This window comes from Monodon monoceros, unplaced genomic scaffold (genome assembly GCF_005190385.1).
Source record: "Monodon monoceros isolate NGI ecotype Baffin Bay Population unplaced genomic scaffold, NGI_Narwhal_1 Super_Scaffold_16, whole genome shotgun sequence".
Classification (NCBI taxonomy): Eukaryota; Metazoa; Chordata; class Mammalia; order Artiodactyla; family Monodontidae; genus Monodon; species Monodon monoceros.
Genome location: NW_021703772.1, coordinates 4798049 through 4817285, shown reverse-complemented (window position 1 = coordinate 4817285; position 19237 = coordinate 4798049). Strand labels below are relative to the sequence as shown.

Sequence of the window (19237 nt, the reverse complement as noted above, 5' to 3'; positions counted from 1 at the left end):
GAAATTTTTTTTTTTTTTTTTTTTTTTTTGCGGTACACGGGCCTCTCACCGTTGTGGCCTCTCCCGTTGCGGAGCACAGGCTCCGGATGCGCAGGTTCAGCGGCCACGGCTCACGGGCCCAGCCGCTCCTCGGCACGTGGGATCTTCCCGGACCGGGGCACGAACCTGCGTCCCCTGCATCGGCAGGCAGACTCTCAACCACTGCGCCACCAGGGAAGCCCTAAACCAGGGGAATTTTAAATGACTCCTTTTGGAAGGGAGTTCTCCAAATCTAGAAGCCGGGCATTCATATACCGGCACTGGGACTCGGGACCCAGTTAGCTAGAAACCAGAGCTTCCTCGACGTGACCCCCATCCTCGAGAATGGTCAGGGCTGCCAGGGCCCCTCTCTCCTCCAGGCCTCCCTGACCACGCGTGGCCCTGCCCCTCCCTGGCCTCTGTCATGACTCACACTCCGACCTCCTCCTCTGGGCCCTGGTGCAGGTCCCCTCGCATAGTGGGCGCTCCTGGTTCGTGGGCAGCTGCCTTTCCTCGCCCAGCTGACCAGCCCTGAACTGTGCCTGCTCCCACTGTCCCCACCCCAGAGCATCTGGTTTTTCCAGGGACTTCTCTGCCCACCCCCTTAGCCCGGCCACCTGGACGCCTGACCTCATAGTGGCTACTTTCCCTCCTCCAGCGAAAACGTTAGGAGCACGTGTCCAGGGCCCGGACCGCAGTGGTGGAGTACTGACATAGGCAGGGAGGCGCTCAGGGCTCCAGCCTCACCTGCAGGAGGGCCTGGAAAGTCTCTGCATCAGGGCAGTGATGGTTTTCTTGGCGGTACCTTGATCCTGTGAGCAGCAAACCAGGCCATGGATGGGAAATGCTTCTTGGTCTCCAGGGGACTGGTGCATATCCCTTACTTTATTCATGCTCCTCCTTGCCCGCGGAAGAACTTCTGGGGCTTACCAGGGCTGGTTCTGCTTCCTGGTTTCATTATTATCATTATTGCTCTTATTACGAGATGGCAACCCGTGTCATCCTGAAAGCTCACCTCCCTCCTCCGTCCCTTCCTCCAGGGGCCAGGGCAGGACTCACGTTCTTCTGTTCTCCCTCCCCTTCTCCCTCCCCCCGCGCCGCTCCTGGGCCGTCCCCTGACCTTGGCTCTCTGTCACTCTCACTCTGAGTCCTAGTGGCCCGAGCAGCCGTCCCAGGGCCATATTCCTATTTCTCAAGGGAGGCCATGGGGCCGGCTTGCCTGTGCTCACCTTGGTGACAGTGGACATGAGGATGGTTCCTCACCTTACTTCTCTCTGCGTGTAGGTGGCACTTCTGTGTACATATGTTTAGATCCATGCAGTTGGTGTGCTCGCCGTAGATCTGATTCCCCTTTTCGTCCTCTGATCAGATAGGCATCCTCTCAGTCATTGGAATCAACTCGGGGACAGCGATTTTCACCCTCTAGTCTCTGACGTGACCCAGGTGCCTAGGCAGAGCTGGCCCCCAGAGCACAGAGGACCCACGAGGTGGGCGTGGTCGATGGAGGGGTCTATTAAGGGAGATACTTTGGCAACGTAAATAGACTTTATCCACCGTCTTAGTTGCTCACCTAAAAATAGGTTCCAGACTGCTGGAAACTTACCCAACTGACTGCGGTTTGACACAGAAGCATGCTTGTGGTTACTTTTTTTTTTTTTTTTATAAATTTATTTATTTTTTATTTATTTTTACTTTTGGCTGTGTTGGATCTTCGTTGCTGCTCCTGGGCTTTCTCTAGTTGCGGCGAGTGGGGGCTACTCATTGCAGTGGCTTCTCTTGCTGCGGAGCACAGGCGCTAGGCACACGGGCTTCAGTAGCTGTGGATCGCGGGCTCTAGACTGCAGGCTCAGTAGTTGTGGCGCACGGGCTTAGTTGCTCCGCGGCATGTGGGATCTTCCCAGACCAGGGCTTGAACCCGTGTCCCCTGCATTGGCAGGCGGATTCTTAACCACTGCACCACCAGGGAAGCCCGCTTGTGGTTACTTTTAAAACTAAGTTGCAAACGTGATTCTCTGTTACACACCCAAAGCAGTGCCATCCACCTGTGTTAAAGCTTCTGCAAGAGAGAATCAACTCTTTATAAAACTCAGTTCCACAGACATGCCTGGAACCCCCATCATTCATCCCCAGGGCATTTCAGGCTCTGTCTTGGTGAAGAGGTTTGAAGGACGTTCCTGCCTTCAGAAGGTGTCCAGTTAACGAAGATACAAAGGCACAGCTGATGGGGTGTGCCGTGTGGTGAGGGCCGCCTCACCAGGGAGGCAGGGAGGGCTGGACAGGAGGTGACCGAGGGCGAGGGCCAGAATGGGGGCCTCTCCCAGCCATCATCCTTTGGACCCCAGGACCCACAGCTTCCTAGCTTTCCTCCCACCCGACTAGTGTAAGGCCTCGCCGCGGCTTCCCAGCCAGGGAGGGAGCCAGGAACCACGTGGGGCGCTGCTGAGACGGGCGCCATCCCGCTGGGACCTGCCCATGGACGAGGCTGTGGGTACCAGGGCCTCAGCAGGGGCGTGTCGGGCTGGCGGATCAGACGCGGGCAGGCGACACCTGCCACAGGCAGCCAGGAGGAGGACGGCTCTGAGGGGCTTTGCTTTAAGGAGGAGCAGAAACCAGGTGGTGGCTGGGTGAGGGCCTGGAGTCACGGGAGGGTTTCGTTAGGAAAGGAGATGATACAGCGATGCAGCACGTTTAATGCAGGCAGGAGAGGGTGCGAACTGCCGGGTGGAAGCCAGTTCACGGGGCGGGGGGACGGGCGGCCTTGGCAGCAGGGCGGGGCGAGGAGGCCCTGAGTCCGTGGGGACCCGGGACGGGAAGGGGGGTGCCCTCTTCTGGTTGCTGCTTTTATTGTTTCTTTTTTTTGTCTGCAGTGATATGAAAATGGGGGTCCTTGAGGGGGGGTGGGATGCAGGGCAGGGTGTCTGAGGGGAGTGGAGAAGGGGTGATAGAGCCTCTTGGAGGGGGAGGGATGGATTTACTTCCAGAATGCGGTGGATTGAAGCACAGGCCAGAGGTTGGGCCCCTGTCCCACCCCTGCACCATAAAGGGGCCACACAGTAGAGGAAGCAGTTGGCATGGTGCTGTTCTCTTCCATCCCGGGCCTGAGTCCTGGTGCGGCACAGGTAGGGGTGGAAATCATCAATCATGCTGGGGGCTGTGGTCAGGAGAGGTGGAGGCTGAAATCTGCAGGAGCAGTGCCTGTGATGTCGTCCCGCGGGGTAGGGAGAGAAATGCACCGTGAGCCGGATGTTAGTCTGTGAAGACCGATGGGGCCGGTAGATGGGACCTGAGGCCCCGGTGTAGGTGAGCTGGGCAGACTGGGCATGGGGGGCGGGGGGGGCGGGGAATAGAACCCAGAGGGGCGGGTTCCTGCAGCAGGCGGGCCCGGGTCCGGACCAGGAGAGCAGCGGGTGCGGCGGCAGGGGGGAGGAAGGAGCTTCACGAGGTCACCTGGGAGGGGCCCGGAGGCCAGGATGCTGGAGGGAGTGCCCAGGAGGCGCCGGACGTGATCACAGGTCAGGGTGGGTGAGCTGCTCCTGAAACGGGCAGTGAAGGGGTGGGACCTGGGGTCTTGGGGAGCGAGCGCGATCCCAGGGCACAGGCTTCAGAGGGGCCAGGACTTGGGGGGAGAAAGAGTGGTCTGCAAGCAGCAGCGCGGGGCTGGGAGAACGCCCCGCCCACCTGCGTGCTTTGTGGTGCAGGGGGAGACGTGTCCCGGGGGAGAGCCAGGGTAGCTCCAGGGAAAGGGAGCCTTCGGGAGGGTCTCTGGTGTGAGGAACATTGCCCCCAGCCCTCACAGAACAGGATTCTGGAGGAGGAGTCTGAGAGGTTGAAGAAGAATAGAAGAGCCCTTCCGATCCACGGGTTTCTCACTACTGACGTTTCGGGCAGGACGGTTTTCTGCGGCAGGGCTGTCCTATGTGTTGTAGGGTGTTTTTCAGCATCTCAGGCTTGTGCCCACTCGATGCCTATGGCACCCCGACCCTGCTCGGTCTGATAACCAAGAATGTCTCCAGACGTTTCCAGATGTCGCTGGGTGAGGGTTCCCAGTGGTGAGCCAGCGGGTTACTGGAAACATGGAGCCACGTGGGGATGGAGCCACTGGTGTTGAGGATGGGCTCCCAGAAGGGAGGGCTGTAAAGGATGCACATGAGCTTGGCTCTGATGGTCCCTTAGGGGAAGGTGGGTATCATCACTTGCAAGTAGTCCCTTCTCGAGACTGGCACTTAGCTACTTTCTTCAAGCCAGCCAGGAGTCTCCCCCTCAACTTCACGTATTGTAAGATCCTCAGAATCCTTGGAAATGAGATTGCCGTGTCCCTGTCAGTTACTTTGCGGAAAGTTTCCTGCAGTCGGAAGGGGTGAGGGGAGATGCCTAGAAACAGGCGCCTGTCATCCTCGTTTCCAAAATGCTGAATTCTGAGCCCTAAACCAGTGAGTTTAAAATCCAGCCCGGGTCGGATTCTGAATTAGATTGGTAATACTCTGCTTTGTGTGCGTATAGAAAAGGAAACGGTGATTTAATTGAACAGAGATAGTTCATTAAGGAGGAGAAGTATTAAATGGATTTCCCTTTCTTGTTTTTACATTGGCAGACATATCTGTAAGTTGGGTACCCGTCTAGCTTTCAACAGCGTGTTTGACAAGGCTGTACCATAGTTTCTTTATAGGCAAGTTCACAGGTGTCTGAGCTGGATGCACAGACAGTATGATGTCCCCAGGTCCTACTCAGTGATCACTCAACAGAGCTTCTGGTTGTGGATTGGTGAGTGAAGGTTCAAGGCTCTGTCTTGACCTCACCTTGTTGAATATCTTTTCCATCGATTTGGGTGAATACACAAAGTTGTGTGCTCAGAACAGCCAACAAGACCTAAGACAATTGTGAAGAATAACGAAGTGTGGGGACTTGCCCTGCCTTATGAGGTACCGAGGTGACTAAAGTGCCATAGCGTTCAGGACCATGTGCTAATAGAACACAGATAGGTGAAAAGATTACTGGAGAAGAATAGAGAACCCAGAAATAGAGCCACCTCACGTATATGGAAGCCTGTTACATGACCGTATAGCTTATGTATATATTCTGAGCATCTTAAAAAGAGATACTGGTACCCACCTTAAAGAACTGCTGGATGATGGAAGGGACCCAGGTGTCCCTATTATAATGCTGCATCCACCGCGTGCCCAGCATCGGGCGGCTCAGTACGGGGGTGAGCACCTTTAGCTGCCCTGGGAAACAACCATGCCAGCTACATCCCGATAACGGACAGACGGCCAAGGGCAGGAAGCACCAGCTTTAGGATCAGTAGGGGTTCAGAGATGAGAAATGTTAGCTTGGGAGAGATTGTGACATAAGGATTAAGAGGCGTAGTTGGGAATGAACATTGTGCATTGAATTGAGGGGACACCTGAGGGACAGAGTGAAATAATGAAACGCCAGCCGTGCTGCGGCAGAGGGCAGCTGTCTCTGCCTGCGCCCCTCATCTGCCTCCGCGATTGGAGGGTCATTGGGACCATTGTTTCCCCATGGCCTGTCACCACACCCAGCACAGGATGGGTTCTTAACACTTCAGAGTCAGAGAGGATGCAGTCAGAGGGTGAAGACTTTTGAAACCTGGGCAGCAAATACTTGAAATGTACAAAAATATTCATTGTAAGGTTTGAGCATTGACTAACATGTGAAAGGGTTGCTTTACGATCAGCCAGTGGTCTTGGGGTCCCTGGACCCTCTTAGCAACATCAGGCAGCTTCTAAACCCTCTGAAATTGCGCACAAGTATTAACTAGACTGGCCTTTTTTTTTTTTTCTTTTTCTGGGATGCCTACAGCTTTCATCTGATATTCAGTAGGATCTAGTATTTTTTTTTTAAATGTATGTAAGAATTGCCACTTTTAGAAGATTCGTATTGCGGAAGACTGGGACAACTTAAAAGGTGGCAAGCCAGCAGGAGAGAGCCCTCCTGCAGTTAGCTGTACCGTCCAGGCCTGGGGGGTAAGGATCGGACCCAGGGTGAGTGTGGCTTCAGTGGAGAGCAGGTGGGAAGTTGGAAAGAGAATGCAGAAGAAACGGCCACTTTGTGGATAAAGATGCAGCCTGGAGCCCCAGGCTCCTTGAGGCAGGTTCTCCTGCAGGAGCCGTGGGTTGACTTTTCACACCCCTCCCAGGACAGGCTCCCAGAGGCCTTTGCGCCACAGGTGACGGGGATATGGAAAGAAGGTTGACCCTTCCGACCGTGCAGAGATGGGACGGGATCGCTGGTCTTAGGATATCAGGAATTTGCATCCTAGGGCACTCCTGGAACCATATTTGTAGCTAAAAAGATACTGTGTCCTTTGACAGTTCTCAGTACATGATGAAATGTCCTAGAACATCAGAAAATGAAAGGATTTTAAATTCATTTTGATTTCGAGTATCTTTATATTTGAAATCGTGTCATCCTTCTGTTCAAAATCCTGCCAGGCTCCCCATTTCCCCCAGAGTAAAAGCCAGGGCTCTAGACAGTGGCCAAGCCCCTTCCTCTCTCCAGTGCCATTTGCTGTGAGTCTCCCATCCTCACTGGCCCTGGCCACTGGCACCCCCCTCTGCTTCTGGAACACACCAGGCGCGCACACCTGGTCTTCGGGCCAGGTTCTGGCAACTTCCTCCTCCCCGAGGTGCACATTCACCTTCTCACGCCTTTACCATCTTCAACTATTGCCTCACGCGTCACCTTCTCAGTGAGACCCACCCTGTCATTTAAAATGGCAACTCCCCCTCACCGCGCTGCTGCCTCCCCAGTGTCCACCCTTCGCGCCCTCCTTTTCCCTCTCCAGCTCTCACCACCTCGTAATGAGCTGTGGGTTGTGGCCCCACTACTGTGTCAGTGCCACTTAGACGGGAACCTTTATCTGTCTTTCTCAGTGATGGATCCCAAACATCCGGAAAAGTGGTGGCCCACAGTAGGCTCTTAAAAAATATTTGTTGAATGAATGAAATATATCGCACAGAACGTCTGTCTTTTGAGTTACAAAGATGCTGAATCATGAAATACAGAACTCTTAGAACTTTGGAGGTGTTTAGATGGTGTTCCCCCATCACTTTCTCTGGGTACTTTTCCGTTCTGTTGAATTCCATGTTCATTTCAGGTGTTTTCATGGCATTCTGTTCTTCTCTCTGATAAAGTAAAAACAGACCTAATAAATTGAGAGTTTCACTTCCAGTGAATGATCACATTTGTGCACTGGTTTTAAAATTTTGTAAGTAGCTTCTGTGAATCAAAAATTGGCAGGTCTACTATGGACTTCCAACCCTATTGCTGGACATCAGTGAGAGAGGGGAGTGGCATGCCGATTTTCACTACTAATAAACTAACGTACAGCCATACGTGATGTTGGGGGTAGAGGGCAGAGAATCAGGAATGCCTTTATCTTGTGGGTACACACACGGAATCAACCCCATTTAAGATGACACTTTCATGTGTATTCCTAAGAGTCTTTAATTCATTCCTACTATATCACAGTAATTACGGGAAGAGAAAAATAAGGAAAAAGCTTCCCACCTCCCACTTTCCTTTTCCAGAACTCCAATTATGCAAAATAGAGAACTTTATAAGTAAGACAGAGAAAGAAGTATCATAGGATACTGCTTATATGTGGAATCAAAAAAAATGGTATGAATGAGCTTATTTACAAAACAGAAGTAGGGTCACAGATGTACAAAACAAACTGTGGTTATCAGGGGGGAAGGAAGGAGGGATAAATTGGGAGATTGGGATTGACATATACACACTACTATATATAAAATAGATAACTAATAAGGACCTACTGTGTAGCACAGGGACCTCTACTCAGTATTCTGTAATGACCTGTATGGGAAAAGAATCTAAAAAAGAGCGGATATATGTGTATGTATAACTGATTCACTTTGCTGTACAGCAGAAACTAACAACATTTTAAATCAACTAGACTCCAATAAAAATCAAAAAAAAAAAAAGTTGGAGAAGCAAAGGCCTAAAAAATAAAAAAGAGAGAGAGAGAGAACTTTAAATTCTCCAGAGCATAAGGATGACGCCAAGAGGAGAGCCTGCTTTTGAATTGCAGGGGCGCTGTGACCTTTAACACGGGATGCTCTGGGCCTCCGGTCCAGGTGTTATTTGCGGAGCATGATGTGGCACTGGAGGAACGTTGCTGTAGTACTTTTGCGAAGTCTACTTTTTAAGTGTTGACCTTTGCGTTCTTTTGCCTTTTCCGGTCCGGTGGCAGACACGGGGCTCGGTGACTCCGTGTGCTCCAGCCCAAGCATCTCCAGCACCGCCAGCCCCAAGCTCGACCCGCCCCCCTCCCCTCACGCCAACAGAAAGAAGCATCGGAGGAAGAAAAGCACCAGCAACTTCAAAGCCGATGGCCTCTCAGGCACTGCTGACGGTAAGGCCTCCCGGGACCTCGGGGCCAGAGTCCGCGTTCCTGAAAATTAATTTTTATTTTTTTCTCATTTGTGGAATCATTTATCCTCAGAACCACAAATGCACAGTAACGCAGGTCAGTGCGTGTGCTTTTTGTTAACAAGGCGGTGCTAGGGGACCCTCTCTTCACTCACTGATTCTCGAGACTGTCCAACCACAGCAGCTGTCTTACCTCCTGGCAGTTGTGGCCTGGTCGATGGTGCCGCTGGTGTCCCCTTCGTAACACCTGGTCAAGTTGTTTGGTCTTCCCCGACCCCGGCAACCTGGGGTCGAGGTGTCTGCTCCAGCCGAGCTGTGCCATGTTGTCTTCCTCCAAAAAAGATCGGCGCCTCCTAATTTAGGAATCTTCCCTGACACCGGTAGACTTAACTCTAGTACGACAGCCACTCCGATGCTGACTTTCAGTGACGTGTGATGATAAACGCCCCTTCTGTTAGCGTCCGTCGCTCTTTTTGTTTTGTGAGCTGCATTAGTATTCCCGCTGACACAGTTTGTCTTGCTTCTCCTTTGACTTGTTGAAGTCGGGTTTTATTCTCAGCGATGGCCCGATGTGATCTTTCAGAAGCGGCCCCTTCTGATGGACTTGTGTTCTTTTATTCCATGGATGCAAGTGGAGATACACACGCATGCACACGTACACACACATTATGGGAGGTGAAATTAATGTAGTTTCAATAAACAAGTTAAACAGATACTTCAGAGGAAAATTAAAATTCCCAAACATGGTTGTATAACATGAATAATTATTGGTGAGACCAATAGTAGTAAAAGAATCTGGTTTCAACAGGGATTCCACATACACTGGAAATACCCTCATAACCGATATCCTTTTTCTCTATTTCTGCCACACTTTTTCTGAATACTCTTTTGTTCAAACTGTAAGTTTCAGTGTTAAAGAAAGTGCCTGTTCCCTCCTAATATCCAAAGATGAGCCTGTAGACCCACAACGTATATGTTAGCAGGGAAGGAGCAGAGTTTACAGTACATGCTCTGTGTCATTTACCGTAATCCTGTGAGTTGGTTGGTGGCGTTTTCATTTATAATGAGGAGACTGGGGTTCAGAGTGTCAGGGAGCTCGCTGGGGCTCCCACGGTGGCAGGGAGGAGTCTGAAAGCCCTTCTTCACCACATTTCTTACCATTTTGCTTCCCATAGCTTCCTGCTAACAAGTTTAGCCAATAAAAACCAATTCTCTCCTGTTATGATAAATGAGGATGATTCTATTATATCAGCAGTGGTGAAAAATAATGATTATGGATCAAAGCACCCACCCAGACACCACTGACCTTCCCCTTTGGAAAAGAAATCGGCCACAGATGCTGAGCATTGATGAGACACCTTCCAACAACTTCAGCAAAAAGCCCCCAGCCATGCACAGATGGCCACACCCCACCAACAAAAGGACTGAGGTAAAGCCAGGAAGATGCATGGCCTCTCAGCAGGGTGGGGAACCTGTGCCCCACATACCCAGGGGAAGAGTAAGATTTGCTCTATCATGCCCATTTCACGGATAAATATCGTACCGTGTCTGTCATGTGTTTCCAACCAATGCCTTTTTCCAGAAGTGTCTGCCACTTGGTAGAAACTGGTGATCAAGTCCACCATTCGCTACATTACACACATTTTACCCATTCTAGTCATCCCACCCACCTGCTGACGTAGTGAAAGCTGTGTGAACAAGATACAGACTGAAAGTAAATTAGTAGTGGTTGCGTGTTTAATCGGGCTGCGGGTTCAAGTCAGCATCCCGGTCATCCAGTGAGTTTGCAGAAAACTTGCCAAGTGACTGTAAGCTTGTCGGACGCCTGAGATGTTTCCATCTTCCACTGCCTGAGTTACTGAGGTTGTACTGTGTGCTCCAAGCAATGGCCTGTGACGAGGCTGAGTCAGATCCTCAACCCCAAACCAACCACAGACCCTTTCATTAAAGGGCCTTACTGCTGAGGCAGTGTTGCAGACAGAAAGACAGACTCCCGGCCACCAAAGAAACACCCAATTTAGAAACCACAACAGCATCTCAGGCATGAACGATGAGTGATGGTTGTGTGTGTTCAGAAGTTCAACACTAATGATTAGAGAGGAAGCCGGGCCTCACTTTGTAGTTCAGAGGACTGTCTCTGTGATGCCACAGTGTGACGTCTTTCCAACAGAAAATAAGACAAGTTCTCGGTAAAAAAGAAAATGTATCATTTTTCCCGAGGAAAGGTTACCTACCGACCTATAAATGAGTCATTTTTCAGAGACAGGCTGTATTGCATTGTATCCAAGGCACACTATTTTTCTTTTCTTCACATTTTCACATCCCTGAAGTCAGAATGCATCGTTCAATTGAGATCATTTTCGATTCAATGATATACAATATTTTTTGGTACTCTTAGCAACTCTTATTAATCAAAGTGTATTGTGGGAACCATCAAAACTAAGCCTTCTCTTCTTGAAATGAAAGCTAGTTGTGTATTTTTAGAGGGCTGTTTAATTTTAATTGTAAAACAATATTTCTCTTTCCTGCAAAGCACTGTGACTTATTATTACCAGTATATTCTCTTTTGTTTGACCTCGTGCTGGAAAGTCGCAATTGCAGATGCAAAAAGTTCTCTAGATGGTGTCCATAAAGTAGGTGAATTGTGTAGTTTTTGACATACCCCATTGGAACAGATGACTAGACTCAAATCTCTTTAGAGTATAAGAAAAATAAAATTCAGCTATTTCAGTCAGGGTCCCGCGAAAACATGGCACCCTCAACTGCGTCGTTGATAGGAATTTTCCACAGGGACTATCTACAGAGGTGTGGGCAGGGTGTGGGAAGAGCTATAGGGATGGTGCAGACTCCCAGTGGGGTGACGGGGAAAGGAGGGGCCGGTTATGAGGACCCAGAGAGGGCGGTGTCTGGGGGAGGTCTCCATCAGGAGCTGTGTCCTTCAACAGAGGGACATGTGCCACCCCAGTGACCCAAAGGGTGAGGGGGCGCAGGGGAAGCGCCTAACCTCACTCTCCTCCCTGCCTCTGGTCTCATGCCGCCACCTCCTTGACCAGACCCAACCAGAAGCCAAAGGGTGTGAGAACTACTGCTGCCGCCACCCAGGCCTGCCTCTGAGGGCGTTGGAGGGCAGGTGGAGGTGAGCCAGCGGAAGCCGTGTGCTGCCCACACCTTTCACGGTGCCTCTTACAAGCCCCTGGGCACGTCTGTCCACTGATCTTTCGTCAGCATGGTAGACCGGAAGCCTCTGTCCACCGTGGCCCCCGAGGGCCTGGCCTGAACCCCGCCGAGGGAGGGGTCAGAGCTCCCCAGATGCACTTCTGAGCCGTCGCCCAGCCAAGTCCGAAAGGGAGCCCCCACGCCCTTCCCAGGCTCTTAGCTGAGCACAGAGGTTCTAGCGCTGGATATTCCTTACCTTTGTGGCATCTTTGTTCAGAAAGTAAAGGCTAAAGTGTATCATCAGTATTTATGCTGCCTGAAAAGCCAGAAACTCTCTGTCCACCTGGGGATCCTTGGTGCTCCTGATGGAAATAAGGATCTTCCTTCCATGAATTTCTCACTGCCCTGGCCCTCATCAGACTCGATTTTAGTAGTTCTTTTCTGCAGAAGAACAGTAGTTCTACACAGAATGGTAGAAAATGCTGTCACCTTGGGACTTCCCTCGTGGCACAGAGGTTAACAATCCACCTGCCAATGCAAGGGACACAGGTCGATCCCTGGTCCGGGAAGATCCCACATGCAGCGGAGCAACTAAGCCTGTACGCTACAACTACCAAGCCTGCGCTCTAGAGCCTGCGAGCCACAACTACTGAAGCCCGCGCGCCTAGAGCCCGTGCTCCACAACAAGATAAGCCACCACAATGAGAAGCCCGTGCACAACAAGGAGTAGCCTCCACAACTAGAGAAAGCCCGCGTGCAGCAACAAAGACCCAATGCAGCCAAAAATAAATGAAAAAATAGATAAAATAAATTTTTAAAAAAAGAAAGTGCTGTCACCTAAATTAAGAACAATCATTTTCTTATACTTACAGTTTAAAATGAATGGACAAAAGACCTGTATGCAGAAAACTATGACACTGATGAAAGAAATTAAAGATGATACAAACACATGGAGAGATATACCATGTTCTTGGATTGGAAGAATCAATATTGTGAAAATGACTATACTACCCAAAGCAATCTACAGATTCAATGCAATCTCTATCAAATTACCACGGGCATTTTTCACAGAACTAGAACAAAAAATTTCACAATTTGTATGGAAACACAAAAGACCCCGAATAGCCAAAGCAGTCTTGAGGGAAAAAAACAGAGCTGGAGGAATCAGACTCCCTGACTTCAGACTATACTACAAAGCTACAGTAATCAAGACAATATGGTACTGGCACAAAAACAGAAACATAGATCAATGGAACAAGATAGAAAGCCCAGAGATAAACCCACGCACCTATGGTCAACTAATCTATGACAGAGGAGGTAAGGATATACAATGGAGAAAAGACAGCCTCTTCAATAAGTGGTGCTGGGAAAACTGGACAGCTACATGTAAAAGAATGAAATTAGAACACTCCCTAACACCATATACAAAAATAAACTCAAAATGGATTAGAGACCTAAATGTAAGACTGGACACTATAAAACTCTTAGAGGAAAACATAGGAAGAACACTCTTTGACATAAATCACAGCAAGATCTTTTTCGATCCACCTCCTAGAGTAATGGAAATAAAAACAAAAATAAACAAATGGGACCTAATGAAACTTCAAAGCTTTCGCACAGCAAAGGAAACCATAAACAAGACGAAAAGACAGCTCTCAGGATGGGAGAAACTATTTGCAAACGAATCAATGGACAAAGGATTAATCTCCAAAATGTATAAACAGCTCATGCAGCTCAATATTAAAAAAACAAACAACCCAATCCAAAAATGGGCAGAAGACCTAAATAGACATTTCTCCAAAGAAGACATACAGATGGCCAAGAAGCACATGAAAAGCTGCTCAGCATCACTAATTATTAGAGAAATGCAAAGCAAAACTACAATGAGGTATCACCTCACACCAGTCAGAATGGGCATCATCAGAAAATCTACAAACAACAAATGCTGGAGAGGGTGTGGAGAAAAGGGACCCCTCCTGCACTGTTGGTGGGAATGTAAATTGATACAGCCACTATGGAGAACAGTATGGAGGTTCCTTAAAAATCTAAAGATACAATTACTATATGACCCAGCAATCCCACTACTGGGCATACACCCAGAGAAAACCATAATTCAAAATGACACATGTACCCCAACGTTCATGGCAGCACTACTTACAATAGCCAGGTCATGGAAGCAATCTAAATGCCCATCGACAGACGAATGGATAAAAAAGATGTGGTACATATATACGATGGAATATTACTCAGCCATAAAAGGGAACGAAATTTGGTCATTTGTTGAGACATGGATGGATCTAGAGACTGTCATACAGAGTGAAGTAAGTCAGAAAGAGAAAAACAAATATCGTATATTAACGTATATATGTGGAACCTAGAAAAATGGTACAAATGAACCGGTTTGCAGGGCAGAAACTGAGACACAGATGTAGAGAACAAACGTATGGACACCAACGGGGGAAAGCCACGGGGCGGGGCAGGGGGTGGTGGGATGAATTGGGAGATTGGGATTGACATGTATACACTGATGGGTATAAAATGGATGACTAATAAGAACCTGTTATATAAAAAAATTAATAAAATTAAAATAAAAATTTAAATTTTAAAAATTAAATAAAATGAATGGAATGAGTCTAGTGAATTATAGGAGTAGAATCTATGACTGAAGAATTCCTTTATGAGTATTTTGAGTTCCAGCATGGTCACTGGGCTCATATATAATTATTAATGTCATTTAAAGAGTCAGTATTGTAAAGTATTCCAGCCCCTTCCTTAGGTAAGTGTGGAAGAATGGAGAGGTACAAGCTAGTGTGGGTGACGTATGTCATTTAAAGCAGAAGTGCCTCAGACAGGTGGGTGTGTGCAGGACTGAGACCTGAGGTGTGTCTTTGGGCAGGTGAAGGGCTGCCATGCTAACTGCTGGAGGACCCGACGTACTTCTCCAGCGCATTCTGCATCGCCGGGCATCTGGCCCCCTATCTACCTACCTGGAGGCTCCCCCAGGTTTAGATCTGTTCTTTCCATACATACAGTCTCTAAAAATATGTGAGAGTTTTTCAAATTCTGTGGCCCTGTTTGTAATGATATGCACCTTTGTGATGTTTTTATCTGGGAAAACGACTGTTCATTAAGAACGTCAGAAATAGGGCATTTCACCGTTGAGTTTAACTTTGAGGGTAAGCTTCCTAGAAACCAGCATCCTCCAGCCTTACCATTAAAAATGTGAAGGTGGTATTATTAACCTTTTTCAACAAAACTTCTGAATCCCGAATACTACTTGTATTCTTATTTAATAGACCATTGGGAACAACAGATATTAAAATATCAGTGACCGTCTTGATTTTAAGTTGGATTTGACTCGCTCAGGATTATTAGTTATGTTTAAGAAAATGGGTATGTTCAGATCTGGGTGCTGATCTCAGTGGTGATCGTAGATCAACAGAAGTCAGTCCACGTGTCGGTAAGCAAGATGGTGACACAGCACAAGAGGCATGGGGGCGTCCTAACTGTGTTCCAACCATGGAAAGACGGTCCGGAATCATCCTGGGTGGCCCTGATGGGTTTCATTGGGACCAATGGGTGGAAGTTTCAAGGAGGTGGATTTTAGTTCAGATACTAAAAGGAAAACTTCGTAAGAGCCGGGGCTGTCCTGAGAGGCAAGGTTCCTGGTCCCCTGTAGCAAGCCCAGCACTGGTTGGGCCACTGTAGCGGAATCCGGGTTCTAGAAGGATGCTAGCCCCAGGGGCCCTGGGTTCATGGCCAGAACCAAGTTGAAGGGCGTGTGCCTGGAAAGCTCTTGGGTAGTGGGGATTTTGCAGATCTCTAATGACTTGCTGTCTTTTGGCATTGCCTTTGAATCACCCTCCTTTCTGGGTACCTTCTTATCCAGGGTTCAGGAGTGAGGTTATTGCGGCTGAAATGTACCCATGGTCTCTGCGGTCCCAGTTCTGTGGTTCCCCAACCTGGTGGTTCTCGTTAGTTTTATAACATTCATGCAAGTTTGCATCCAGTGTTAATTTTCCTGTTTCCCCAGTGAAAAGGCAGAAGTAGAGAGAGGTTAAGTGGCTTTCTTGTCCAGGGTCAGGTTGCTGGTAGGTGACAGAACTGTCTCTTGATTCTCTGCCTCAAACTCTTTCCACCAGGCAAAAAGCAAGTCTTTGAGGTGTGTGGAGCGGCTTTTGAATCTAGGAGTGGGGCAGGCAGAGTGGCTTCCTTGATATTTCTCAGATTCCATGTAAAGACACTGACTTTTATATGGATCATCACATCTGGAAGTTGTGTAGCAAAGATCTTTCTTTAAAAATGCAGGGCCAGTCTGGATTTACCCAGTCTGATTATACAAGAGGGTATGCAGAAGTCCTGTTGTTGTTGTTGTTGGGGTTTTTCTGTTTCTTTTTTGTGAGGTTTTTTGTTTTTTTTGGTCCCCTTGGGTTCATGGTGCTTTTTACTAAAGGTCTCAGAAGGAAATTTATTTTATGCTTCTCATCTCCACGCCCTGGTAGTTCATTCTGGGTCTTTATAGACTCATTGTATGGTTGATCCTGGATAGATATTGAAATACTACCCTGTAGAGAAAAAGTCACAACTGACCTCTGTCCATTACAGTAGAAAAATTGCCCATCACAGCTGTACCCACTAAGCCATCAGAGGTGAGGTCTCCAACATGTTTACAAATTACATTAACTTCAAGTTGCAGAGGCCAGACAGGACTTAGTTTTCCTTTGTTCTTTCAGAGAAGAACCTGACATTGTGAATCATTTTATTCTTTCATCAAATATTAAGCAATAAGCACAGAGGAAGCACTGTGTGTTTGGCTCCGTGGGAGACGAGAGAATTAAAACTCAGTTTCTCTCTCACCCCAAGGCATTCATAGCCTTAATATGGGAAGAAGACTTGCACCAGAGACTGTACCTAGGATTTCAGGCAGAGTATTTAAGAGAGGCGTGGGTGGTCCAGAAGAAAGACAGCACAGCATTGAGTTGTAAAGGTTAGGGGAAGCTAACATGTTGTAGAACTTCATTGTAGATTCTGCAGATTTAATACGTAATGGTTATCTTATTTAATAAAATGCCACAAAAAGCATCACTCCTTCATTAAATGTCTTCTATTTACAACAGCCTGAAACACCAGTGGTAGTGATTGAATTAGTCACAAAACAAAGTTTTGTTTTCACTTAGATGCTAATAAAACAGATGTTGCTGTAATTGATCAGTTACCTTTTATCTTCTGAAAAAATTTCTATTAATTAGTTGATATTTTGGAAGACTTTGGAGAGGAAATGAAGAATGATTACGCAGGAGCATTGTACAACATTTTCCCTGCATACTCATTTTTTTTTATATACATAAATTTATTTATTTTTGGCTGTGTTGGGTCTTCGTTGCTGCACGTCGGCTTTCTCTAACTGCAGCAAGCGGGGGCTACTCTTCCTTGTGGTTCGCGAGCTTCTCATTGTGGTGGCTTCTCTTGTTGCAGAGCACGGGCTCTAGGCGCGCGGGCTTCAGTAGTTGCAGCATGCGGGCTCAGTAGTTGTGGCTCGTGGGCTCTGGAGCACAGGCTCAGTAGTTGTGGCGCACGGGCTTAGTTGCTCCACGGCATGTGGGATCTTCCCGGACCAGGGCTCGAACCCGTGCCCCCTGCACTCGCAGGTGGATTCTCAACCACTGTGCCACCAGGGAAGCCCCCTGCGTACTCATTTTTACAAGAAGGCAGTCCACAGGTGTATCACAGCTCGGGTTCATCTGTGACCATTGGGTCATGTTGAGGGTTGGGCAGTTTGGGGCATCAGTGGTAATTTGGGGATTTTGCACAGCATGATTAGGAGAGCAGTTTTGTTGTTTAAGTGTCTTATCACCAGGATGTTCTCACCTTTCCTCTCTCCTTGGGCACAGTTAACGTGCTGGTTACTCCATGTTAGATGCGATGGTGCACACATGACTGGCAAGAAACCCATGATGGCCCAGGAGCTACCACCATGGCTTGCTTCTTGTCCACAGGGGCTTTCTCGTGTGATTCGTGTGATTTTGTATTATTTGGAGGTGTCTAGAGGGGAAAGCTAGGAGAGAGTATGAAAGCTGTCAGGTGTGACTCTTGTGGGTCACTCTTGGGTCTCCTATTTGTGAACATTTCAGCAGCACTCCTTATCTACCCCTTGTTACAATTTTGGCAGTTACCTTCAGTGGAAGGAAAGAAAATCAGAAGTCTCCATCATCCATTCCATCAAAATTCCATAATCAACAGTAATTTCTTCTAACAGGAAGGACTTCTTAATTGAACTTCCTTGTTAGTAAACTAGTTGGTACATGCCTCTAAATCAGTAAGCTGAGCAGTTAATTAGAGCAAATGGGAAAAACCAAGAACTGGACCATCATCCTGGATGATATTCCTAAAATGCAGCAACTTTGATGAGGGAGCCAGGTTGGCTGGGTTTCTTCACCCTTGAGGCGGAAGTGATAGGAGACACTGGATATTCTGATGGACTTGCCTACTTCCCACAAACCAGATCATTTTTCCAAAGAGAGTTCTCAGGTTGTAACTCCAGCTTCCACAAGAATGAACTTGCTAAAATTGAGTAGACCTGGGTTTACTCTAGACATTGACATCCTAGACAGGGCACAGTTGACTCAAAAGCCATCCTGCAGGGTACAGTCCTTCTGACACAAACACACACAGGCTGTCAGTGCTCACAGATCCTTTGTGGAAGTCTGTGGGTCGGAAATAAACAAAGTTGAGTTGATCACAGTAGGAGAAGCCAGAACAGAGGATTCCCATCATGATGAGCTGACAACAGGAGAAGGATTTTTTGGTCCTTTTTTTTTTTAAGTACACGCAAACTAAAGAGTTAGATTCAGTTCCATGAAAGTGCATTAATCACCTACTGCAGGCCAAGAGCTATGCCGGGGACTGGATGGAAAAGTGACTGAGGGCCCCTGCCTTCAGCGTGCCCACTGTCTAGTGGAGAAAGCAGATCTCTAAATAAGCCGTGGCCACCTGAGCAGCCTGTGCAGGGAGCCCAAGGGACCTCGACCCAGCACCCTGGGTGTTGGAGGCTCCAGAATGAAATATCTGCTATTCCAAAAAAGGGAAAAAATATGAAAAGTGAACACATGATAAATCTTGGTATAAGGTGGCTTGGAGCTCCAGGGCCCTGCGGACACTCCTGATGCAACAAGACATACTCAGCCTCCTGCTGTACATAAGAGTGGACTCGCCTTTGAAAGATGCAAACTGCTCTCAAGCTTGCTGTCTACAAGTACAGATCTGCGGCCGACCCCAGTTCCTCTTATTGGCCCTAAACTTAGAGCTGCTTTTTCTGCATGAACGACCCACAGCCTCCAATGTCCATCAGGAGGACTCAAGACAGGCATTTCTCCCCAGGCATCCTGGGGTTGGAATTCTGCCGGGGGGGGGGGACCCCGAGTCAGCCGACTTTTAGGGGATTCCAAGATAATCTCTCAAAGTCATTTTCTTGATGTTCTCAAAATGGTGGAGCTGTCAGAGTCTTTGGATGTCACTTCATTCAGCTATGAAACTGAGACCCAGGGTGTGATGCGATCTGCTCAGACCAAGGTCCAAGAGGGCCCTCAGTGCACAGAGAGTGCCCCCTCTCTCTCTCTCTCTCTCTCTCTCTCTCTCTCTCTCTCTCTCTCTC

General features: G+C 48.3%; 1 protein-coding gene across 3 annotated transcripts in view; it reads left to right on the top strand.

Annotated features, from left to right (window-relative positions):
* AGAP1 (ArfGAP with GTPase domain, ankyrin repeat and PH domain 1) overlaps positions 1–19237 on the top strand; it is a 562113-nt gene that overhangs the window by 425262 nt on the left and 117614 nt on the right. For 2 of the 3 annotated variants that reach the window (XM_029224417.1, XM_029224416.1), the window contains one exon: positions 8252–8413. The exons of the other annotated variant lie outside the window; for it this stretch is intronic. In XM_029224417.1, the coding sequence (XP_029080250.1) occupies positions 8252–8413 (162 nt within the window). The remainder of the gene's footprint in view (positions 1–8251; positions 8414–19237) is intronic. 3 annotated transcript variants of the gene reach the window in all.